The 26,599-nt window shown below is 42.6% G+C and overlaps 1 protein-coding gene across 1 annotated transcript; it reads left to right on the forward strand.

The window, feature by feature from the left end:
• Window positions 1-874: 874 nt before the first annotated feature.
• Window positions 875-4,806, forward strand: LOC117533692. Its single transcript, XM_034197591.1, has 5 exons — window positions 875-1,043; window positions 1,567-1,867; window positions 2,035-2,705; window positions 3,134-3,666; window positions 3,844-4,806. Exons 2-5 carry the CDS (start codon window positions 1,569-1,571, stop codon window positions 4,351-4,353), a joined length of 2,013 nt encoding a protein of 670 aa, XP_034053482.1. The 5' UTR covers window positions 875-1,043; window positions 1,567-1,568; the 3' UTR covers window positions 4,354-4,806.
• Window positions 4,807-26,599: the final 21,793 nt, after the last annotated feature.

Here is a 26,599-nt window from a genome sequence, read left to right on the forward strand (position 1 = left end):
TAATTTAGACCGTCCTCTAGCGAAAGAGCAGCAACCGCTTCCTGAGCTCTTCCATAAAGTTTGCACTGGGCTAACAGAGCCCAGGCTTCAACCGGCCACCGGAGGGCCACTGCAATGCGCTCAAAAGCACCAAAGTATGCATCCACCTCAGTCTCACATTACATTAATTGATAAGCCTGAAACATGCACTTGTCAAGGTTCAGAGGCACATTTAGCAAATATGGCAGTAGCCATCGATCAGCTTAAGATAAGATATACTTTATTGATCCCAAGTTGGAACATATGCGTTACATCAGCATGTGTAACAGTTAAATATGCAGTGGTGTTTATTTGTAAATCATTTAGTATAATCACACAAATTCTGTGTTTTATATTCAACAATTCTGTGTTCTTTATTTATTGATTGTTCAATACCTGACAAGGCCGGAGATGAAATATCTACATACATATTATAAGAGTATAATACATTATGTATAATATCAGTTAAAATAAGTGCTTCAACATAGTTAACATTGCTGGAGGTATGCACAAAATGGGTCAATATCACTATAAAGTAACTTTGGTGTCCCCATCAGAATCACGAAAGTTATCATGAAAATGTAGCAGAATAATGAAACTCTGAGGTCTTATTATAAATGGCCAAACATTGACACACATATCAGTACAATGATAAGTCTCTTGAAATGTGTTTCCTTCCTTTTATACCGTATTTTTTAATTGGATGTACGTGATTTTGGCATGTCCCACGCACTGCTCTGCTAACTACAGTGTGTGTAATAAATGGTTAAATGATACTAAATTAAAAAAATATAAATATGGTTTTATTGTCCACAACGAGTTATTTGATAAAACAAGTCATTTTGATCATGTATATTCTATTTTCATAATAATATTGAACATTTTGCATGTGTCCTTGACATTTCCTGTCCACCCTGTCATTATGGGGAAACTGCCCCATAAAAAAACATCTGATGTTTTCAGTGACATCACTACCACCATTTTGTCTTTCTTCAGTGGAGGCTGAGACATTGGCTAGTTGCAGAGTAAGTATGTACACTTATATTTCGTGATTTTAATCATATTATGTGTGTAGTTGGATGTTGTCAAGCTTAACATGTCCACTCTGTCATAGTTACATTTCAATTAATATAAAAACATTTCAGAAATTCGAACTATATTTGTTAAACAGTACACAGTCACCTTGCTAACTGAATCCTGTTGCTAACTGAAGGTCCACCATGTGCTCATTAAATGCTAATATTAGCCAAAAATGTCCACCCTGTCATTGTCCACCCTGTCAGCAAGCCTTCCATGACAGGGTGGACATGGTTCGTGACAGGAAGGACATGCACATAGTTTATGCCACATGCTAATAAATGTGTGTAATATTATAATAGCTATTACACACATTTTATAACAGTCCATGCTATACATAGTAGGAGTGGACAATATGGACTTTTTTTGGCAATTTCGGTATCAGCAAGCCTAGTTTGATAAAGCAAGTCGAGTTTACCTGGACCGCCAATTAAAGTGTGTAAGAGAACATTTTGAATTGTCTTTTTCAAGGAATGAGCTCAAAAGGAGCTGAGATAGCGAGGAGATATCGGGAACGTCGTGATGCTGACCCGGACAGAAGAAGAAAGTACCTTGAGAAAGAGAGGGACAAATGGAAAAAAGACAGAGAGACTGGAACGAAGAAGGGTGTCAATGAGCTTAGTGAGAGAGCGAAGAGGGCAAAAAGAAAGAAATGGAGAGAGGCAAAAAGTCGAGACAGAGCCAGAGACAGGGCCAGTGCTTTGCTACAGTCAGAGACACCACCAGACTCCCCTGCAACTCCTGAGAATCAGCCTGAGCCAGGGATTTCCAGGTTAGATCATTGGAAGTTTAGCTGATGACTTATTAGAAAGTTTAGATGTATTTGAAGGACAATTATCAACTATTTATGTCCCCATAAAACAACATATTGATAAACTAACTCATTAAAATCTTACTAAAAATCCATATATAATAATATACAAATATTTTGTGTTTCAGGCAACAGCGTCTAGGGGCAAGTGCTCGAAGAAGGTCGAAGAGGAAACTGAAAGATCAGATTGAAATATTGGAGGCACAGCTCGCAAAAGAGAAAACTAAAACTGAGAAATATAAGAAGAGGCTCCATAGGGCCAAGAAAGGAAGTTTGTCTAAATCACCACGTTCAAAAGTCAATGCTTTGTTGGGATGTAACAAAGTGAATTCACCCATCAAAAGAGCTCTTATTTTCCATACATCCCTGATTGAAGATATTAAAAGAAAATATGAAAATGCAAAAACAAACAGAGATAAGCAGTTGATAGCAAAAGTGATCAGTGGAAACATTCAGAAGAAGTACAAGCTCCAAAAGCATGCACAGACTGCTTTTGGCCACTCTAACAAGAGAGCAAAGTATCCTGTGGATCTTACCTACCATGGGAGGAGGTGCGTCAGTCGAAATGAGTTGAGGAAGAACGTTACATCGTTTTTTCTACGAGATGATGTTAGTCGAATGACGACCGGCCGCAAACAAACAGTCACACTGCTGAAGAAAAAGATGCAGAGGAGGTTGCTTACCGATACAAGGAAGAACTTGCATAGGAAGTTTCTCTCTGAGCACATTGGCCAGGTGTCATACACATCCTTTTGCCGTCTCAGACCCTTTTGGGTGGTAACCCCCTCTTCCTCTGACCGTGACACATGTCTCTGCAAAAACATGAGAACTTGCAATTCATGGCCAATGCCTTGCAGAGCCAAGGGTTGCTGTCCTCAAGAAACATTGAGGAAATGTCTGAAGCAACCATGTGCGACCCGAAAGCCAAGGTCTGTGCTTACGGTGAGTGCAGTGAATGCCTCCTAACTTGTCACCCGATGCTGAAAATTCCTGGGGAAGAGAACATTCGTTTATCTCAGTGGATGACAGAGAAGTTCACGAAGGATTAGAAGGTGTCAACAATCACAGTGAAAAGGGAGATAACAACAACGCAGCACGACCTTAACACAGATTTCCAGGAGAGGCTTCTCCATTTTAAACGCCATGTCTTCAACATTAAATGGCAGTTTAATGCCTACAGGGAGCTCAGGAGGAGCCTGAAACACAACGATTCCCTTTTGCATATAGATTTTAGCGAAAATTACTCGTGCAAGTACAGCCAAGAAATACAATCTGTGCATTTTGGAGGCTCACACCAGCAGGCCAGTCTGCACACTGGAGTGCTCTACACTGCTGGTGGACAAGCGCTGCACACTTTCTGCTCCATATCACCCTCCAGAAGACACGACCCTGTGGCCATCTGGGCCCACCTTGATCCAATTCTGAAGGTAGTGAGAGAACGACACCCTCAAGTCAGCATACTTCATTTTTTCAGCGACGGGCCTGCAACACAGTATCGACAAAAGGGAAATTTCTTCTACCTCTCAACTGAACTCTACAAGTATGGCTTCAAAGAAATAACGTGGAATTTCTTTGAGGCTAGTCATGGGAAGGGGGCACCAGACGGTGTTGGTGGGGCCCTCAAGAGGTCAGCAGACCGAATTGTGGCCCATGGAGGAGACATCCCTGATGCCCAGAGCTTGTATGACAAGCTGAAAAGCCTGGACACATCTGTTGAGTTGTTCTTCGTCCCAGAGAGGGATATTGAATCAAAGGCTCAGGTAAAAGCTATAGTCCGTTATCCAATTCACCCCATAGTCCTTCTCCCTCGGTTTCAGGTCCCTGTCCCCCCTCTCCCGTCCAGATTACAGACTACCTTTGTCAAATCTGATCCTTTCATGTGTTGTGGTTAAATAAAGTGTATTAATGTTTGATTCCCTCCCCCCCTCTCACTATAGGTACCTGCAATAGCTGCGGTAAAAGGCACTCTAAGAATCCACCAAGCTATCAGTCTGACACCCGGCCAGATGAAATACCGAGACATTTCATGCCTGTGTAAAAGGGAGGAAGGTGTTTTGGACTGCCCCTGCTTTAACCTTCAAGAGGTCACTCTAGCTGATGTTCCTGTTTCATCTGATGAGTCCCCAGCAAGTGGAAAGGCACCAGATAACCCTAGGAGACCAGCAATGATTGAGGTGAAGCACATTGGAGAGTGGTGCGTCGTTAATTACGACAATGAAGCATACCCAGGTTTCATCATGGATGCAGAAGGGCACAGTGTGAAAGTTAAGTGTATGCACCGCAATGGCATAAACAAGTTCCATTGGCCAAGTCCCCGGGAGGACATATGTTGGTACTATGACTGGCAAATACTTTGCCTAATACCAGAACCACAGGCTCTGAACAAGCGCTCAGTACAAATTGAAGCGTCTGCTTGGAAGTATGTGGAAGAGCAACTACAGAAATGAGCCATGTCTCTGCAGAAAGGGAGAGACTGTTTTGGAGACGCGTCTAATTGATCTCTCTGTAACATGCTTTTTTTTCTTTTTTAAATCAACTGTTCTCCACTTAAAAATTGTTTTCTTCTTGTTCTACAGTTGAATGTTTGACTTTCACTGTGCAGAATGATGTACAGAATTTAACACAAGAAGGCCACATTAATGTTCTTTATTCAGTGGCCGCATGCAGGTAGAGTGGATCAAAACCAGTCTGTTCAACTGGTAATTTCCCCCTACATGGGATAGGACCTCTGACATTTTCTTTTACATCATTTCCTTTAGATGTATTGCATTTATGAGGCCATTCAATGACATTTCACAATGTGTCCACCCTGTCATGCCCAAGGTCCACCCTGTCATGTCATTGTCCACCCTGTCATTTTCATGTTTTATGAAAATAAACTAAATATTTTACCAAAGTTACCAAAACCTTTTGTGTGATTCCTTTCTAACAAATGAGGGCCAAATAGTATTGTTTGAAAGTTTAACCAGATAACTTTGTTGTTAGATTTTATTTAGAAAATAAAGTGCAACTCTCGCAGATTTTATAGAGAAACAAATAGTTTGCCATAATTTCATTATTATCCAAATACTTTTTCCATTAACTAAAATATATTGTTGAGAAAGGGACTAAATTGCTTTCTGAAAATGTACATTTTATAATCACTATGTGTTTACAATGTATTTACTCTACTTTGAATGTGTCCATGACAGGGTGGATTCATTTTGCTGTTTGCATGTACATTGTCTGCTTGCTGTTAATTTATAAAAAGTGTGGGAGCTTGACCAACATCCATTTCTAACAGCATAACATATACTTAATACAATGAATATGAAGTTCAATGGAAAATCTCAGCTTTTTTTTTGGAAATGGGGAAGTCTCAAATGCACTGTTTGGTGATATTGACCTCAATTCCTCAATTGAGGAACCTGCGACCCAAGTTTTTCATTCAATGCAGAACTACACCATAGTTGTGTAGGCCTATATGATATGTCAATAAACCTTAGAAAATCTTGAAAGGGATGTGCAAAATAGTCATTATATACAGTCTTTAATTAACTATTAGTAGAGAATAACAAGTAATGAATATACTTTATAGGGATCCTATTAATATCTAATAATAAAAATAATGAAATTCAATAACATGCTTTAACCACTAGGTGTCCCTTTATATCAGCTGTGCACCTTTATGGTGTAAATACAGCCTATCTACCAATTGGATCAAATATAAAAGTCAGCCGAATTAGTGTTGATACTGCAAGGAGACGTATTGTGTGAAAATAAATGTAAGATGTTGTTTAATTGCTGATATATTTATGATCCACGTCACGTTTTCAGTGTTGGCGGCAGTTATTCATGTTTGTCTAGAAGTCTTCTCAGCAGGGCTCTATAAATAGAGAACTACGGCAGATATGTAATATTTAATGCAGCCGAACCGTGTATTACAATGCCGTTATGTGATGACTTTCAAAGAGAAAAGCAAGCACACTCGGAATAAAGTATTATTTTAAAAAAAGTTTTCGGTCTGTTTCCGGTATTTGTTAATGACGATGTGCTGTGAGATGTGAGACTGGAATTGCACAGGGGAAAATAACGTATCTTTAGATGCGGATTTTGTTAAACTAATACGTTTGCGCTGTGGACCAACACTATACATTGACGGGGAAGGGGGTAGCAATAAAGATAACACCATTAAACTGTTACACAACATAACAGAAATAATATCGATAGCAGCGTCCCTAGCAACCACCTTGGTAACAATGAAAACGTTATGGACGCAATTTCCTGAAGTAATCTTCGTAATAACTAGCAAACTAAAGATCATGTACATCCACTGCACACATAATCTGAAATAACAACTCATATTTCTCGCATCAAATGACATCAAAACGCATTTTAATGGCCAAACTAACTTTAAAATAGGCATTTTACACCGAGAATAAAACGAAGTTCGGCCACATTTTTTTTTTCTGCAGGGAGAAATTTGAAGATCACGTGACTTCAAACAGAGCACATGGTGTAGTCCAGGGGTGCCCAACCTTTTTTGAACCGAGAGCTACTTTTAAAGTTGCCAGTCTGCCGAGATCTACCAGTCCAAATAGAGAGACGTAGCCATTACTGACAGCCTACTACCAGGAAAATACACACTTCTACTTGTATAAAACTGACCTTTGTACGATTAATACTTCATAAAATACTGCAGATCCTTTATCTTACCTCTTTCTAATCTACACACATACAAGTATTTAACTGAAGTTACACAACAGTGTTGTTGATACAGGAGTTTATTCACACGTCACATACTACAGTGGGTAATGTTTTCAAGAAACATTGAACAGTGCTGCCACATATGACACAGGAAGAAAGAAAATACTCTGAACCCTTTCTTTGCCATTATATAAAAATAGTGTTGCTACAAAAGTATAAATGAGGCTTACTAATAAGACAACTCAGATCGGAAGCTACACAGGAATCTGCTGCCGAAGTACAATAAAAAAGACTAAATTAATAGAACCCTTTTTTTGTTGCATTTTAGTAGAGTATAAAAAGAAATGGCTTTAAAATAGGATGCAAGCAACACTGGTTTCTTAACCTGAATTGATAATAGACTATAATCAATTTAAGTTTGCATTCTTATACCATTTTGTACAATAATTATAATGAATACGTTCAAACAAACTAAAACTTACAGCTGATTAATAACGGTATCTAACTTGAGTTTTTATTATATCAAAAACCTGTTGAAATGCTACTGTTATTTTTACTGTCCCCAAAAAGCGCGTCGGTAGCCTCCAGGAAAGCTTCTTTCACAACTTCGCAGTCTTTGAAAGACTTCACGTGTTTTCGCAAAAACGTGACTGACGCGATAAGATGCTATGGTAGCAGCCTTGCTCTTGTTGTTGGGCCTGGTGAAAATGGACTGCTGTGCATTTAGCTGTCCTTTCAGGCCCCTCTCCTTTTGGAGCGTAGGGCAGAATTAGGAGGGAATTCCGTCTCGTAGCATTTGTGCACTGTTTTGAAATGCCGCTCCTAAATTACCCTTCTTCAATAAAGTCACGCTCGCATTGCAGATGAGACAGATGGACTTTGAATTGGAATAGATACAAAAATAATCTCCCTCCCACTCGGAGTGAAAATTATATATTTTGGGCTTTCTTGCTTCTCCCATAATTGCGGTCTTGTGTGTGTGTGCGGACTGGCACTCCTGTTGACACGGACAACGTCAGCGAAATAGTGCCAACTGCCCACCAGCCACGCCCCGACACATGGGGTCACGCTGGCCAATCACAAAGCTTTGATGCGTTCAAGAGCATTATTCTGGCACGGGAAGATTATGTTATGACATTAACGATAAAACAGAATATTATTGTTGACACATCTCGCGATCGACTGGGAATCTCCCCGCGATCGACTGGTTGGGCACCCCTGGTGTAGTCCAAACGATAGCTGGAGATTCTGGGTAGTGTAGTGTCTTCTGCCATCCTTTACTCCGAAAAAACATTTGTTTCTCCGAATCGAAGGGGAAAAATACAAAAGCATTGCACACAATTTAAACCAATCAATGTTGTGTAATTAACAAGGATAATCTGGTGTTTTTTAGTCGATGAGTAGTGCAGATATCACTGTAAAATCAATCGACAGTAAGGGGAATACTTACTTCCGGGTGTACAATTCTCCGTTATCCAAAGAGAATGGACGCTCACATTGCCTTTATAGCCGACACAAACAAATGCCGTGCTTCCATGAGCGTCCATAGAAGCATATGGACATCCCGGAAAGCTGAAAATGGACGCTAAGGCCCCCCCCTTGCGTTGAAAATGGACGCTAAGGGCCCCCCCTTGCGTTGGAAAAAGCCGACACAGGGGACTTGACATAACGGCCGACCTGGGAGTGAGGATGTGTTGGTTTATTATGACCGTGTGTAGGAGGCGTATCTCGAACAGAGGAATGCCGTGAGCTCTGCAGTTTATTAACCGATAGGTTATAGGCAGCTGGCTTACACAGAGTGGGGGATATGTGAGAAACACTTGTTACTGATGATTCAGTACAAAAAGTTGGAAAATGAACACACTTTATTTTACTCACAACCAGTGGCGGCCGGCCCATAGGGGCGCTAGGGGCGCCACCCCACCTCTTCCCACATTAAAAAAATATATATTTAAAAAAATATTAAATTAAAAATTTTTTTTAAAAAAACAATATTTTAAAAATATATATATTTTATATTTTCATTTTTAATGAACAAGGTAAATATCATACAATTGGTATCAGTAAAATGTATAATCTACAATAAAATCTCGTTTAAAATTGTGTTACGATGTCTAAAGTTACTGATAAGTCACATGTTTCCTGCCTGGCCTTGCCCATGGCATTAGTTTATCATTACCGGGCGGAGCCCCCGAGACAAACAGCAGCAACCAGCACGTTGCAAAAGTCTCAATAGTAAACTGTGCCGCCGAAACATAATTTCAGCCAATCAGCGCCGCCAAATATTTTGGTCACGAGGGCGCTCACGTTGGCGCCCACGTTGCTTACGTGACGTGAGTTGTTTTTTAGACTCGTGAGTGACCAAGGTGACGCAGTATTTAGAATGGTGTGCAGGTGGAGTCGCCGGACCTCGGTCCGCACCCAATTCCGTGCAAGAGCTACTCTCCAATCCTTTCCAAAGGAGAAGTTTGGGAGATAAATTGATACTTAAAGACCTTGGACCGGACCAACCCGATTTGTATATATCACAGCAAGCTCGTGAAAAAGACAAAACGTATCAACGAGGCTAGCTGGATGCAAACGATGCAAACAGGTAAATGCTATCTTTTGTTTCCCATGCTTGCTCTTCAAACAGCCGGGAACAGATACGATCTGTTCAGAAACTAGACAAAAGTTAAACAAGTACAAACCACAGACTGTCTGTGTCATGGAGAATACAGTCTGGTTTATTTATGTCTGTATAGGCCGTTGTTGTGAGTGTGGACGGTCGGAACATATATAACGTTAGCTTAGCCAAGCTCCATTCAGAAAACAAGCATTCTAAAAGGTTTTTCGCCTGCCGTCTGTCTGCAGACTTGTCAAAGCATTAATTCATGGTTTTTACTAACCGGTATCAGTATGTTGTTACGTCGGCATCATTTAGAAACGTGTATTACAATTTAATCACGGTAAAATATGTTCATTTTGTTGTAGTTGTAGCTCCCGAGCCAGCGCGTCTTGTTTGAATGATGCGAGTGATGCGGTGAAAACTCGAGCGACTAGAGCGATGCGATAGGAGCGTTTAAAGCAAAGCGAATATTCGCATCGCGTCCGGTCTGAACGCAGCATTAAAGCGAGGTCCGCGCTGCACTGGAAATGCGCAATTACATCACCAGAAGTCCTCATTTAAGGGGTCATTTCTCCCAAAAAAATTTGTTTTACTCACTATATCAAAAGCCCCACCAAAAATATTTTCCACCAGCCGCCACTGCTCACAACCCCCAAAACGTCAGAACCGGTTCTGCTTCCTTGGAGGCTCTCGTGGAGCAGACCAGGAGCGGGAGAGCCTCACTCCCCTTTGACTCGCCGCCGGGAGACCCTGTCTCTGGGGTGGCGGGGGAGCGGAGACGTGGGACGGAGCCCCTGCAGCCGCCGAAGGGCGAGCCTGACCCCGCTGCGGCTGCTGTGAGCGTCTCTCCTCCTGCCGCTGTGGCCGGGATGGACGCTGCAGCTGCTGCGGGCGTTGGTGCTGCTGTGACCGCCCAGCAGGCTGGAGCCAGCTAACGTGCTGGCGGATGTTGTCCGCCTGCTTTTGCTGCCATCCACGTGCTCGAAAGCCTGGACGGGCCAATCGTCCACCTCGGCCGCCGCAGACGGGCACAGTGTGAGCATGCGACCTGCTGGCTGAGAGCCGCGTCCGTGTGCTCTGGCCCCAGGCAGGATTCGCACATCGTGTGCTGGTCGTAGCTCATGATGTATCCTGAGCCACATGAGGTAGTGATGGCAGTTTGACACTGAAGCTTCGAACGGAGCTTCAACCCTGGACTTCCTATTCCATAGAAGCAGTGCTTCGAAGCTTGCTTCAAATCACGTGACATGTGACGTCCGAAGCAGCAACTGCTTCAAATCACGTGACATGTGACGTCCGAAGCAGCAACTGCTTCAAATCACGTGACATGTGACGTCCGAAGCAGCAACTGCTTCATTTCCTGAATGAATCACTTGACTGGTTCACGGTCCATTCACGCGATTCAATGCACTGCCTCGTCTCGATTCTGACAGGTGACAGGTTGAAACAGTTTCAAATTTGAGCGCTTCAACACTTTATGACCGCTCTAAACAATGCACAATGTGTGGGTTGTTGTCGTAGTTTGCGTTGTTGCTGTTGAGTTGTTGTTGTTATTGCATTTTATATCATTATAGAGCAAGCCAGGAAGAAAGATAGGTCGTTCTGGGAAACACTTCGAAATGTGGAGAAGTTGTGAACAAAAAGACAATTATCAGTAATATAAAAACAGACCAATATTTCAAGGAATAGATAGCCCAGTGGGTAGAGCCGGCGGCCCGAATGCGGCGATGTCCTCTGCGCAGCTGGTTCAAATCCCGGAATGGATGTATTTTAATCATTGCTTTTCAACTTTAATAACTGATAAAAGGCCCTCTCCGCCCAAATACATGTCTAGCACTCTCTAGTCTCTTCTCAATAACCCAATACACACAATTATCAATCTTTAATTGCAAATAGAACATTATATTCAGTCTTAATGTGTGTGTGTGCATCGAATATTTTTCAAGGCAAAGATACGTTAAATCCACTGCAGCCTTGCACTTCGCCAGGAGAGGTCGCTGTAACTGAAGTTTCGAGAAATGAACCTATTTCCGACACAATTGCCATCACTAACATGAGGGACAATCTCGTACACAGTTGTTGCTCATAATTGACTTTGTTTAGTGTCTCTGTGCTTCAGTAACGCTGGCTGAAGAAAAGAGGGAGCAGATTGTCGGGTCTCCTTTCTATTTATACCGGAAGGGAGCCCGAGGGTGGGGCCCACCTTGCGGGTGGGCATGGACTACAAGTGTTTCAGTGCTGCGCGGGTGCGCAGGGAGATTACCCGAAAGCGATAGCCTTAGAGGGCGAAGCCATATACGAAATAGAACCTGCCTTCCTCCAGGCTCTTGCAATCAGCTCACTCCCCTCACCTGGTCTCCACAGCCCTTCCCCTCACCTGCCACTCATTCCCTCATTAACTCCACAGTATTTATATCACCTCACGCTCACTTGTCCTCTGCCCGATTGTCTTGTGTGTTTTGCCAAGTGCTCCAGCGTGTCATTATCTTTTGCCTAGTTACCTGTCCTGCCCGGTTTTGACCCTGCCTGCCTGTTATCGGACCTCGAGTTTCCTGCCTGACCCCCGATTGGATTTGTTTGCCTGTCTGACGGATCGCCTTGTTCTGAGCCCTGTTCTACCTGCTCCTTTATTGGATTGTTTGCCTGACTGCTGGATTTCCTGGTTTTGACCCTGCCTGTCCCTGACCTGAATAAACTGAACATTCTGAACACTGGTTGTATCTGTGTCGTGCTATTGGGTTCTGATCTGTACCTGTGAGCTTGACAGCATGTGTTGTCAAGTTGGTGAAGATTCTTCCTCATTTGCATGTGTTCGGGCACATTTCTAATTTTTTTTTGCAAAGTTTTGTAAGTGCAGCGCATTTCCCCTAATGGAAGTGTTTCGGGCCATCTTAGCATCGGTCGGCCACCGCATCATGCTGCTCTGAAATGATTCAATAAGGATGTTCATGTTTAGCACACCAGCAAATCAGCCTCCTTCACAAAATGATAATAGATGTGTGTGTGCTTTCCACAGGCCTTTGGGGACAATGTTTCACATGACCTTTAACCCCATGCAGCCAAAAGCATATTAGCAGTACCTGCTTTTGCCAAGGTCAGACAGTAGATGTGGAGCCGCTCCACCGCAGCAGCAGCAGCTGAGAGAAATCTCTCATACGACAGCTTAATAACGGTAATTGTTTGGATGAAATGCTTTAACAAGCTGCTTTCCAGACCATCAATATTCTGTTTATTTCTGTAACCACACTTTTGTATCTATTACTGTAAGAGGAAACTTAAATGATCCCTTTGGGAAAATTGTGTTTGCTGCAATAATAAACAGTCTCAACAAATAGTGTAGCCTCATTCCTTCCCCCCCCACTCTGCCTCCCTGATGCTGCAGGGACAACCAATGGGAGACAGATTTTGTGGACTCACAAAACATTCAGTTCCTTTTTTATACTCAAATGAGCTCTGTGGTATTTTTGTCAACTGGCTGCTCTCAGTTTAATCCACAATACATTTTACAATTCATTGTCTATGGAGCCGTTAAAGACTTTGTGTTTTAGAACTCTACTTTTTGGTTTTCCTAGATAATTGTCCATGTTAACTAACATATTTAAAATATCTTGTCATCATATGAATTTAGAAAATGGTCCACTTATTTGTTCCAGGGTAGTTCCACCCTTTAAGTAATGAATGGGAAAAAGTATTTTTGGAACTGCAATCCCCTCACAGCCCACAGCTGCAGGGGATTCTGTGAAACACATTCTAATGGGAAATGTACTCAGCTAATGGGATGCACTTTCTGAGTAGCTTGTGTTCCTTAATGTCACAAGATCTAATACACTGAGAAAACATGAGCGATACATGATGTCAGTTTGGTTTTACCGTAAGTGTAAGGTGCATTATAATGACAGTAAATCACACTGAAATAAAGTAGACGCTCTAGACAAAATGTTATCCCTGTTAAAACATACTCTCTAATGTCCTAAACAGTAAAGTCAATTTTATTTTGGATAACAACTAAAAACATCCTATCTATTGTCGGCAATAAAAGTTGATACCCTATCAACTCCATGTGAACTCTGGGATAAAACAAGGCCCTCGTAATAAATATGGATGAAGCACTGTGACGTTTTAATGTTTTTTTCCTGCTCATTAATGCTTGATCATAAACCTCGCCTCCCTATGTATTTAACCATACTTTGGAAATGTCACTAAAGTTCCCTCTTCTTGACACAAAGACGCTTGGCAACAAACATTCCCCCAAAACAGATCTGTGATACAATGCCTGCTCAAATCTCCATGTGAGCTGCAGTGCTGGATAGATTGAAGCAACTAACTTTTTTAATGTCAAGTTATACTGGATTGGACACATTTGGCATAACTACTCCGAACAGATCAGGTCAATAAAATCAAAGTAAATCCTCACGTCTCTACTTTTTGAAACAAAACCTTTTTCTCACAATTTGTCTGAGGGCTCCCCTCTGAAGTCAGTCCCAGTCTGAGCTCATGAGTGTGAATGTGGAAATGTGTCATCACACTGCTGCCCTTGTCTAAAGGATCTTCATGATGTGTCCTTCCCAACATAATGATTTTTCCCCCCTTTTCTGAACACGATGAAATCATCCCTCCTCTCTCAGACTCAGCAGCATATTGGGTGTGTTGTTCTCTGTGGTGTGTGTGTGTGTGTGTGTGTGTGTGTGTGTGTGTGTGTGTGTGTGTGTGTGTGTGTGTGTGTGTGTGTGTGTGTGTGTGTGTGTGTGTGTGTGTGTGTGTGTGTGTGTGTGTGTGTGTGTGTGTGTGTGTGTGTGTGTGTGTGTGTGTGTGTGTGTGTGTGTGTGTGTGTGTGTGTGTGTGTGTGTGTGTGTGTGTGTGTGGTGTGTGTGTGTGTGTGTGTGTGGGGGGTAATGTAGTTTCACTGGGTCAACACTCCCATTGATCCCTCTTGGATCTCCATGAGGCTGATGAGGTGTTTCATTACATCTTCTTAGGAGCCTATGTGACTTCAGCCAGGAGAAACGTAGCAGTCCTACTCCCTCTGTGCTGCAGGTTTGGAGGAATGAAGCAGAGGCAGCACTGGGATTTTTGTTTAACAGTTAATCAATTGACTATGAGTTATGGGAATAGGATTAAACCACAGTGAATCATTCTCCAACTCTACATAACTGACAATATATGTACATCATTTATCAGGTCAATGAAAATAAAGTCTCCAATGGGATGATAATGTGTGTCTGCTAGTTTGAGTGTCCAAAGGGCCAAAAAAGGGCGGCAAGACCACTCTGGAGGGCGGCCTGCAGCAAATGTTTCTTCTCCGATTTTTGCATACAAATTGAATTATGGATTATCAATACTTTTTTCAAAGTGACAGACACATTGCTATAACCTATGGATTAACCTTCAGCCGCGGTTTTTCTCGATTTAATGCCATTGAACACGACTTTTGATCAGAATAACAGCAAAGGTGAGCATATCTCCGTGTTCTGCTACCTAAAGCTACTCATGTGTTGTCTGTATTTGCTTCCCCTGACACGAGTTCTGGTCGCTCAGTGATGATCCTTATATTTCTATAATCTGTGGACTCTCAGGATGTTATCTAAGCTTGTTTGTGCAGATCCAATTAGTATATCGATCAGTGTAGCTAGAGTTCTGTGCTAACGGCCTTAAGATTGTTTCGCTCGTAGCTAATTCAGAGGCTCGGCGCTAGCTTTGTGGGTTTAAAAAAATAAATAAAAAAGATCAGTTAGCTGAGTTTCTTCCCGTTACATGGATATATAACATTCATAGTTTATTGAATATTAAGATGCCCTCAGACGCTGTTTCCTGCAGATGGCGCGTTTCCCCCCCCCCGGTATCGGGGGTGCTCTGTAGAAGAGGTTAATGGGCAGACTCCATTTTACCTTAAATAACTCATTAAACCCTACTGTCCAACTAGGGCAGGGGTGGGGAACCTTTTTCCTCTCAAGGGCCATTTCAATTTTTTCAACATCCTCCGAGGGCCGTTCAAATTATTGACCTCTACTTAAAAATCACAGCCCATTCATTTAGCCTTTCTTTCAGGCTTTGCAAAGAAAAAGCAACCTCTTAGTCCAGATATCTTGCCATGACTCGCGTATGCATGCACGTGCACGGTTGTGGCATGACCACCAAACAGAAAGATATGGACACAAGATGTGTGCAAATGCATTTAGTTTCCTATCCATGTTGTGAACATGATTTAAGTGGGGGGGGGACCTAACCTCCTCTGGGGGGGTCCGGGGGGGGGGGGGCATGCTCCGGGAAGTTGAAAGCATCAATCTGGTGCACTTTGAGAGCAAAATGAAGAGATCTATGGATACATCTCTCAACACCCATATGAAGCAGAACTGTAAGCAGATTTACTTTTTCTTTATGAATATTTTCCAAATCACTCTCCTTTTAAACTGTATTCTTGGTTAGTTATTAATAACAACTTGTTTTTACTGTCATATAGTATTTTATACCTGTTTTTTTTTGTATAACTATAATGATCTGATAAAGATGTGCCTTTACCTCACTGGTTGTAGAAAAAGCTTCTTATATTCGTTAGCATAGCTAGCTAACCAGATGCTAATAACAACAAAGGTATTGACTGTATGATCAGTATGACAGATGAACAGACCACTGGGCTTTCAACTAAAGACACAGCCACGCATGGGTACTGCAATTTTTAAAGTCCCGGAGTGGCGTTCTGGTTCTCTCCGTTAGAACTGCACCCCTGTCAGACGAGACATATACCACGTGATGACACGTTAGGCTCTTGTTGTGTTCAAGGACCATGACCGTTGCCAGGAAAAACAGGCACTCGCTTGTTTAATTATTTTGCGGTCTAGATTTCTTAATTTTTTTTCTTTTTTACGTGTGTTTATAAATTACCTCGAGGGCCACACCAAATGGTCTCGCGGGCCGTATACAGCCGGGGGCCGGAGGTTCCCCACCCCTGAACTAGGGCATTGCGTTCCAAGAATGCAGGGTTGTTGGTTGTTCCTAGAGTCTCTAAAAGTACAATGGGAGCCAGAGCCTTTTCTTATCAAGCTCCACTTTTGTGGAATCAGCTTTCAGTTTGTGTTCGGGCGGCAGACACACTATCCATTTTTAAGAGTGCGCTTAAGACCTTCCTTTTTGATAAAGCTTATAGTTGATAAAATAATCTAATAAGAGTGCATTGACGTAGCCTCTTCATCTATTGTAAGAAATTAAAATCAATGTTTAATTACGTAATTTAGTTTAAACATAGAGTAAGCTTAAAACTGTTTTATTGTGAGAACATTTCCGGTTAGCATTCACCTGTGGCTAACGTTGATGCTAAAGTTTATTTTGAAAAGCTATTCCGGAAGAAGTCTCCGGAATATCAACAGTGAGCTTAACTTCCAGTTTTACGTAAATAACTATTAGAGCCGTTAAAATGCATTAAATAAAAAGTCATGAAAGAGATTAAGAGGAGAAAAGGCGTGTGGAGTTATACAATGTAGACACTACGTCTAAATCCTCTGTTTTACGCAATATCGGACATAGAAGACCGAGGTGGGAGGTCCCCCTGCGTCACCACAGCCGCCATTGAATAGGAGGAGCCAAATGATGAGATTTATCAACCCAGTCTCACAAAAAAACGTGTAATAACTACGTTGGTCCACAACTTGGGACGTAGTATTTCTACAAAAACGCCTCTGAAATTGTAGGATCCCTACGTTTTTTTTCACCATTCATTCAATTGGCTGGCGTCTATGTCACGTGATCTTCAAATTATACCATTATACCAGTGGCGGTTCTAGAACATTTTACATGGGGGGGGCAAAGGGGAGGCAAGAGGTCATGCCAGGGTGGCATAGGAGGGCGGACAGTACGTAGTATTTTATACTGTATATAACCTATTTATTGTTAATTGATGCCCTAACACAAGTGTTCTTAATGCACAAGAGAAACAAGGTGTTCAGACAAACAATCGGGTGCCCTTTGAGTCCCCCCAGCTTACCTCAACCATTTTAAATGAAAGGAAACTACAAAATGTATTTTAAAGCAATGAATTAATGGAACAGGTTGTTTTGCATTACAATGTAAAATTAAATATAGATTTTGTTTTAAAAAAAATTGGTTGTCTTAGACAGACATATTTTCATGTCCTCACTAAGCATTATTACATATTAATTTAATATTAAACAAATCAAAATGGCCAATTATCCCAAAATGTTGCTGCTAATATAATCATATGCTTATCAACTTTAACTGATCAAAAATAAATTCTGAATAAATACTTGAATTATCTATGAAATTGCAATATTGTCCCTCAGTTTGTTTCAGCCCCGTCACGCCATACCATTTACCCTCCTATTAAAATAATGGATCAGTCCATGTGTGATCTGCATTGAGGGAATTACATCACAAAAGTTTCTTCTCTTACCTATATTTCAGTTTTTGTATTTTCAGATTAAGATTGATAAACTCAACATTTCAATATGTTGTATGAATTAATAATAGGAAATAATTAATAGTTTTGAAAAATATTACAATTGTGTAATGTCCTTGACTTCCATGTGGTGCCATATCTTAGCTAAACAAGGTCTCATGCCTACTTTTTGTCAAAAACTTCAACCCTGTTACATTTTTTCAAGGAAATTCCTAGTAATTATTTATATTTTGTGCCTGAGGTGGGAAAATGTAAGTAGTCCACTACCAGATGTTATGACCAAACATTTTGGTTTCATTTTTCAAAGATATAAAGACCCAAAAGGCACCCGATTCAGAGAATACTCAGAATTATGCATACTGTACTTAATTATAATTAAGTACACAAATGACATCACCCATCTCTTCAGAGAGCTACAGGTGACCTGTGCAACAACACATTTCAATCAATATTTGTCAATACTAAGAGCTGCTAGATTGAGCTGCTGTAATTGAATATGTAAGGAGAATAAGAACATACCATGTGGTCCAGCTGGAGTTTCATCTGCCTCCTGATCCCTGCCTCTGGCCCTCTTTCTGATACTTCATCTTTATTCCTCACATATATTTCTTCTTCTTCACTAATGTCTTCATCTGCTCCTCTTCCTCCTGCTCTGACCCTCCTGGTCTCTTCATCTCTCTTTTCCTTTTCCTCTTTCTGTTCGTCCTGATCACTTCTCATAAATGTCTTTTTGTTGTTGTTGAATCACTCCTATACTCTGGCCTGCAAGAGTCTACTTGTGAAAAGCACTGGTACAAATGCTTGTATAACTTTACACGTTAGGGCCATGTAGCCTAGCTAATATGTAGCATATCATAAATATAACATCAGAAAGTATTGATCAAGCGCACACAGGCAGCTATGTTTGGATCCAGTTTTTACGGTAAAGGATGTATCCTGGTTTCATTGATCTGGCCTCATTGCTGTGATGTGTAGTTTACGTGGATTTAATAGTAGGCTACCGCGTAGTTTAGCAAAGTGATCGATCTCCCAGCTAACGCTGTTTGCGCAGTATTTTGTAACGTAACGCCCCAAACAGCGCCCGTCTGTTAAACGCTATCGATTCAAACGGCAGCGTTTTATTAATATTTAGTTTCAAGCTCTCGTCCTTAGTAAAAACAAAACTAGTGGAAAGGGAAATGCTCCCAGGGGTAGCTGACCCATAGGTGCTGGGACAGCTCGCTCCCTCTCTGCAGCGGTGTGAGCCGCGGTCTGTGTGAACGCCGCTCCGCAGTTTAATGCAGGGCCGTAGCTGCATTTTTAACGGGCCTAAAATGATATTTAAAATGATTCAATTTTAACTAATGTAATGCTTGTTTTGTTGCTTGAGAAGCTTGTGGAAATAGTGTAGGTTTGTTTTAGTACAGTTTTAGGGAAACAAAAGTTAGGGGGGCACCTGGGGGGGCAAGGCTCTACAGTGGGGGGGGGGGGCAGCTGCCCCCCCTTCCCCCCCGTAGATCCGCCCCTGCGTTATACCCTAACTGCCATGAGACAACTCAAAAGCAAGTTTCCAAACACTTACGGCCCGTCCACACTACAGCTTCAAAAAAAGCTTGGAGCTGGGCGTGTCTGAAGCTCGACCAACAACCAATCACATGAATCTCCCGCCCCTGACACACAAGCAGCGGTTTGATTGGCTAGAGCTTGTACTGGCATATGATTTGATTGGCTGACGCTTCCACCGAAAGCTTCAGAAGCTTCAAAAGTTGAACAGCCTGAAACGCCAGGAAAGCTCCGCTCTGTTTCCCACAATGCAGTTCGGTGAAAAGTGACGTCACCCCATTCAAAGTCAATGGGCAGACGCGTTGGAAACAGTTTTTGAAGCTGTCGAAGCTGTAGTGTGGACGGGCCGTTAGGTGGTCTTAACGCACCGGCAGATGACAGCGCTGACAAAGTCTGTTTCCCACAGCGAGACGCTACAATACTAATTGTGGGCTTATCATGTTGATTCGGCCACAACAGAAAAAACTAAAACAAACTCTTGCTCTCTCCAGAGGGGCAGGTCAGCCAAAAATACCAAACGGGCCGTTGCCCGGGCAACATTAGCCTGTACCTGTGCACGTCCCTGCGGGGGAGTATGGTTGTCTCCTCTCTGCTCTGACTGCAGCAGCAGCTCTGCTGCGGCCAGGCAACTGTCAGTCTGAGCACCTGTGAGTACTATGGGAGGGAGGCGGGGCTCACGGCAGCACCCGCGGCTCGTTAACTGCAGAACAATACGTGAGTCTCCAAACACCAGAAAAGTCCCTCATAAAACCATTATAAATCGTTAGATTAGTCGTTAGTCGCTTTTGACACAAATAAGTAGCCGGAGGGTTTGGAAAACCGCCAAATGTAACGAGAAAATCGCCAAGTTGGCAACACTGCTCTCCTCACAGACATAAACTGATGGGAGACATGTGGATTATGTTTTTTTTACTTGGTGGGTAGGCCCTTAGTGATTTCTCGATGTCCATTGGTCATTTCAGACCATGATGGCTGCTGGCCGAGATTTCCTTGACGGACACACGAATCCACCAATTCCACACAGTGTAAAGTCAAGCTGCTTTGAGAGGCCATATTGGCTGCTGTGCCCTGGTTACAGTCTCACAGGAGATACCGCTGGAAAGCTACTCTTCCAGCGATTCCGCGGATATCTGAATCATATTTCTACCCCTTATAATCGAAAATATATGATTAATTACGTAAATTATGCGCACCTGGACGCGCCGTCGCGTCCACCGACTCCAGAGGGTTAAAGGGGCCTACACACCAAACTGACACCAAAGAACACGTCCCGACGGAACACAACCGTTGTGTCGCCTCACGTCTCTTGCGTCTTGGCCAACAGTCGCAGTGGAACACACCGCAAAGACTTCAGCCGACGGCCGTCACGAACTGTGCATGCGTGAGTGGCAATAACTCTCCTTACCAGCAGGCGGCGGTAGTGTGTATTCGTCATTCAAAAGAGGCAGATTGCGTGATATAAAGATAACAACAAATAGCGTGTGCGTTCCATTTTCACTCTGCAATGAGAAGCTCATGGGGCTTTCCTGAACCTGTGTCGAGAGCTGGAGTTAAATAAAATCTCAGATTTGCCTTCTTAATCGTTAGTTTGGGTCCCTCACTTCCGTTTCGCTTCTCATGCACTGATTCGCTAAGCTGAACAGCCAATCAGAGTGATTTCTTTGGCTGACGGCCTTTAGCCGACAGCCTCCCGATTCAACATGTCTCATCGGCGGCGGAAGGTGTCGCATCGGCCGAAAAGACACGACGTTGCGGGACACACCAATCTGAGTAGGGCGACAGGACACTCATCGCCGGCCAGAAAATCGCCTGGCCAGCAGGCCACTTAACAGGCCAGGCCATCGGGAAACCTCCCGGCCCTCCCGATGGCCAGTCCGGGCCTGCCCTGATCGGACCAAAAACATCATAATAGAGTGTTGACTGGTAGCTAGAGACGTGCCGGTTCACCTCTTCTTCTTCTTCTGGAGAGAGTTGCTTGTGGTGTCTGGCAGCCAATGAAAAGACACAAACACAACTGGTATTTACCAACCTGGCTGACCCAGTGGCTGCACAGCTCACCCAATCAGCATGAAGCGATCGGTTATACAATTTCACCCATGTTAATGTGTTAAATGTCATGTGACCTTTCACTCTCACAAGAAAGAAAGTTCAGTTGCTTTAATGTATTCGTCAGCTGATAAAAATTAGGGCTAGGTGCAGGACAGTTCCAGTGAGACAGGCCTGAGATAATCTGACCTGCACATGTAGACTTAATATAAATGGAGAGTGGACACACTCCAAAATTAGACTCTTTTTTACCATAAAGAAATCCAGTGTGAGTTTTTCTGGAAAAAGCACAGTTTGTGTGTGTGTGTGTGTGTGTGTGTATGTGTGTGTGTGTGTTTGAGTTCCACAGAAAATTTCTATACAAACATATAGCCTGAATTAGCCTGAGTACCTGTGTTTTAATTATTTAGTAGTTTAGCTGCGTTTTTGCAACATTGCTATATTATTTAATGTCAATGCAGATGTATACGGCAAGGTTGTATGTGTCCAAGTCCTGATTAAAACCTGGTGGTATAGTCCATTGCAGATGAAACAGGAAGTATATAAGGAGCAGCAATGGGTCGGAGTGTTCATTAAAACCATCTTCACAAAGTTCAGTCTTCCAGATTCCAGATGTTCTTTGTTATAAAAACCTGAACAAGTCCTTCCAGTGCAGTACAGACTCTGTGACATTGTTGAGTAATGTCCCTGTTATGATGAGAACATAGACATCTTTATTGCACATGTCAGTAGTTTGGCTCTGACCCCCATGTTAAAACCATGTATCCCCAGTAATGTCTTCTTTAATAGTTTGGTTACCTTTTTTTTTTTTTTAATGATTCCAGCATTAGTTGATTTTTTAATCCAATTGAAACCTCTTTGCATGAAATGCTATGAACTGTATTGTATTGTTGTAACGCCATTGTTCTAAGTTCCTGAAAAGCTGCCATTTTAGAGACACAAGGTTTCACCCAACAGCCATGTTAGCCAAGTAAATGTAGTCCAAGATCACAAGGCATGTATACAACCTCTCTAGACCTTAACTTGGATAAGGACACACTCGGGGCCGCCCCTCCCTACACACAGATCACGCAGAGTGCGTGGAGCCTCATCTTGCGGAGGGGGTCTGATCTTATGCGCGAATGCGGCAAAATAATGCGCTCCGCAGTGACCCCGCTGTGAGGCTCCGGCGACCTAACAATTCAAGAGCGTGCTTCACCCCCCCCCCCCGTCAACGCTCACAACACATAAGGGGAGCCTCATTAAACACCTTTGCGTGGGGCCACAAGTTGGCCAGGGGCCGCCCTGGTCAACTTCACCAGGAGTAGAGCTGGTTGCAGCTCTGGGACCTTCAGCTAGCAGTTAGCAATCAGCTTAAATTCTGCAAGTGCAAACCCCAGCACAGGAGGGACTGATCCTAGTGGAATGCTCCCCGCCTTCTCAACAGCTTCACAAAGGCCCAGCGCTCCCCCGGCCTGCTATGATTCCCACTGCTGGGTTTACACTGTTGGACCTGTTCCTGAAGTAACACTGATGCTTATGCAAAACAGTAGAAATGCAACTGGTCCTTGTAAAACTAAATACAAAAATCAATATATACTGATGTTTAAAAAGATTGGGTTTGAAGTGTGATAAACGCTAAACATGTATCTGCTGCTTTGCATCGATTGCATTTGCATTTCATTGTTGTTGACAGTTTTTCTTTGTCATTTTCAGTATTTTGAAAAGAGGGTCCCTAGTCTATGTGAAACCTATACAGTATGAGCACACTGTGAATGATCAAATCTATCACACACGCACGCACGCACGCACGCACGCACGCACACACACTCTTCTCCTTCCACTCTTCTTCATAGAAATATCTCTGTTATGCAGACTGATATCCCCCCCATTTTATTTTCAAGTTTTCTCTACTGGATAACAGGTTATACATTTTACATTTATCATGTTTGTGTACATGAAACTCAAAATTGTACTTCTAACTACACTACACCCACTGCAACTTGGTTACTTTCAACATATTTTCAGGAGAAAAAGTCACACTTTACAAAAACACATCATTTCCTGAGAGCCTTCCTTCCTGTTAGAATGATACGTCTGATGTAAGCTAAAATATAGAACTTTGTTCTTTTCTATGACCTGAAATGTTTCATAGTGGATATGAGTAAGGCACAGGTTGTTTATTTAGTTAATTGTCTGTGCACATTCTTCTTCTTATTATTATCTTTCCTCTGCAGACTCCTCGAGTACCATCATGCTTTGCCAACATCTGGCTGTAAATCTACTTTCATGTTTGCCTCTTTATCATTCAGCGTGCTGGGATCCAACACATGATCCCTGTCTCTGGGGACAGCAGCTCACACAGACTGGATTCCTTTTATTGATATGCTTGGCATGGCCGACCTCACGGGTGAAATCACTGCAAGTCGGAAGTCAGGGGTCTGTTCCTTTTCCTTTGTCTCTGAAGCTAGAATTACTGCTCACTTTAACACAAAGATTGGTGCCCTGCAAATGAGCCGACAGCGGTGTGAAATCTGTGAGGTTTCTTCAAGGCCTCGGCATCAAAATGACTATCAGTGCTTTGTTCAGAATACTTGTTTCATTAGGTCATTGCACAAAGCCACTGTAGCTGTAAAAGGGCAGTGATGTGATCCCTTTTGTTTCACAACACTCTTCATGTGTTGGCTCAGTTCCTACTAATTCGATTAACCAATTAAATTAATTGTAATTACTTCTTCATCCATTTTTGGATCTCTGCAGGGTTTACTTTTAAAACCCTAAACCCCCCCTTGGGGTTGGTCCCTCCCCTCTCCCTCTGCGGATCTAAGGTCCGGTAGAGGGGGATGGGGTACAGGCGGGGGAGTGCATCTGACGAAGAGATAGGTTGTTGTGCTCTCTATCTCTGTTTCTTATCCTACATTTTCACCCTGGACTAGAGGGAAAGCGTTCTTGGACGCCTTTTCAGCTCTGTTTCTTACTATATTCTTCCTACCCCGTTTACCTTAAACTATTCTAGGAGAGTGTGTTGACGTTGACTCGTTGGGCCTTTCCTCCTGTACTTGTTTGTTCCCCAGTTCTTTCCTTTAACTGAATCTAGGAGAGGGCATTTAGGCCTCTCTACTTCCTTCTTTTGATTAGTTTAGTTTTTCACCCCCTTTCCCTTGAACTAATTTATACGGGAGAGTGCATTTACGTAGTCACGTTGTGCCTCTCGGCGTATACTTTGACTTTCTGTCTCTTTGGAGTGCTAGTACGTTGGATACGTTGGGCCTTTTCACTGTTGTCCCTCTTCACTAGTATCCCATGTCCTCTCTTCATAATCTGGGTCTTCATAATTTCCACCCTATTCTAAGGGGAAGCATGATGGTGCCTTTTCTTTTCAATTTCTTGCTTTGTGATTATTCACCTCTTACTCGTTTAATATTTAGGAGAGTGCATTTCCGTAGTCACGTTGTGCCTCTCTTCCTCTGTTTCTGGCTGTTCTTTTCATACCCTTGTTTCTATGAGAAGAGAAGAAATTATAATCTAAAAGGAGCTGACACATGGTGTCTCTTCACTTGTACACTTGAGGAGTCAGAGTTCATATGGTGAGGGATTCCATGAGCGATATGTGCCGGCCTGTGCCTTTACCTTGGACTTCTAATAGAACTGCTCGGGTCTTGATAGATTGAGTGGGGAAGTTCATGAGATCTTTCTAGAGGGTTATCAAGAATAACTTTTATCCAATAACCTTTCCCCTCTCTGTCTGTGTCTGTGTATTCTCTTGTTCCGATTAACCCAGCCAAATCTTTTTTCTTGTTTTGTATCTATATCTACGCCGGGATCCGGAGTCGAGGCTGATCCTCTTGCTGTAGTCCTGTGTCTTGGATCCTCTATCCTGAGTTCTGGATTAAGTCGTGGACTTCGGGTCGTGGCTGAACCTGTCTCTGCGGTCCTGCCTTGGGTCTCGCCATGCTGCTTCCCTGATGGCTTCCACAGGATTGTAGCTGACATCCTCGTGGATTCATCTTCTTATTACAGACACATGCATTTCCTAACATTCGGTCTATATGCTGTAAAATGTATTATCTCTTCGATTTACACACGGCATCTATTGCACGTCTGTCCGTCCTGGGAGAGGGATCCCTCCTCTGTTGCTCTCCCTGAGGTTTCTCCCATGTTCCCTTTAAACTGTGGGTTTTTCTCTGGAAGTTTTTCCTTGTACGATGTGAGGGTCTAAGGATAGAGGGTGTCGTTTTTCTCATACTGATATTCTGAACAATCTGTGCTGTTGTATTTGCTGTAAAGTGTATCTACTGTAGGCTATTTTTATTTTATGTACAGCACTTTGGCTCGACCAAAAATCGTTTATAAATGTGCTATATAAATAAAACTTGATTTGATTTGATTTGAACCACATCTTGAGCACAGATAATGACAAATGTAAATGGTGTTTCTCATGGCACAATGATACAAGAGTGGCCATGAGATACGTTATTGAAAAGCACGAGTCAGTATCAGGCTGTAATGCACGCTTCATGTTTTACGACATGGTCAGCTGTCTTTTGTAAGCTGCTCAGTTTGTGTGCTGGTAATTTGACATCTGTGAGACGCAGCATAAGTGGAATATTTAACATGTCCCTATGGATCTGGACAACTGAGTGAATTATATGGGCTCAGAACAGTCTCATAATACACACATGCTCACAGAAGGATTCACACTTGTATTTCTGGATCCACACTTATGTTTTTCAATGCACACACAAATGTGTTCCATTTCATATACATGTAAATAAAATCAAAATACAGAAAAAAGTTTTACATGATCCACACATTTGTTTTCCGTTTTAAAACCGCGGCACCTGCAAACACACAAATCTGTGCATGGATCGCTGTGCATTTGTGTGTGCAGTGGCGTTTTTATATGTACAAAAGTGGTGGCGCACAAAAAACTTAGATGTCTAAGCTTCTGCAGTGACGTGCAGTGAGGTTCATGGCTGGTGAGGCACTGGCACTGACTCTTCAGGTTTACAAATATTATATTTTGACCTAAATCAAAATATAATATTACTTTCAAAAGCTTTTTTGTCTGATGCTTCGATTAATTTTAAACAGACAGTTCAACAAAAGGATACCCATCCATCCATCCATCCATCCATCTTCTCCCGCTTATCCGTGGTCGGGTCGCGGGGGTAGCAGTTCCAGCAGAGAGCCCCAAACTTTTTTTTCCCTGGCCACATCAACCAGCTCTGACTGGGGGATCCCAAGGCGCTCCCAGGCCAGCGAAGAGATATAATCCCTCCACCTGGTCCTAGGTCTACCCCTTGGTCTCTTCCCAGCTGGACGTGCCTGGAACACCTCCCTAGGGAGGCGCCCAGGTGGCATCCTAACTAGGTGCCCGAACCACCTCAACTGGCTCCTTTCGACGCGAAGGAGGAGCGGCTCA

This window comes from Gymnodraco acuticeps, unplaced genomic scaffold (assembly GCF_902827175.1).
Source record: "Gymnodraco acuticeps unplaced genomic scaffold, fGymAcu1.1, whole genome shotgun sequence".
In the NCBI taxonomy this organism is placed as follows: Eukaryota; Metazoa; Chordata; class Actinopteri; order Perciformes; family Bathydraconidae; genus Gymnodraco; species Gymnodraco acuticeps.

Bases quoted from the DNA above. Each gene is read 5' to 3' on its own strand.
- LOC117533692 (XM_034197591.1), top strand. From the start codon at position 1,569: ATGAGCTCAAAAGGAGCTGAGATAGCGAGGAGATATCGGGAACGTCGT. The intron at 1,868-2,034 runs GTTAGATCATTG...TTTGTGTTTCAG, and splicing joins CCTGAGCCAGGGATTTCCAG to GCAACAGCGTCTAGGGGCAA. The intron at 2,706-3,133 runs GTGACACATGTC...TTTTGCATATAG, and splicing joins AACCCCCTCTTCCTCTGACC to ATTTTAGCGAAAATTACTCG.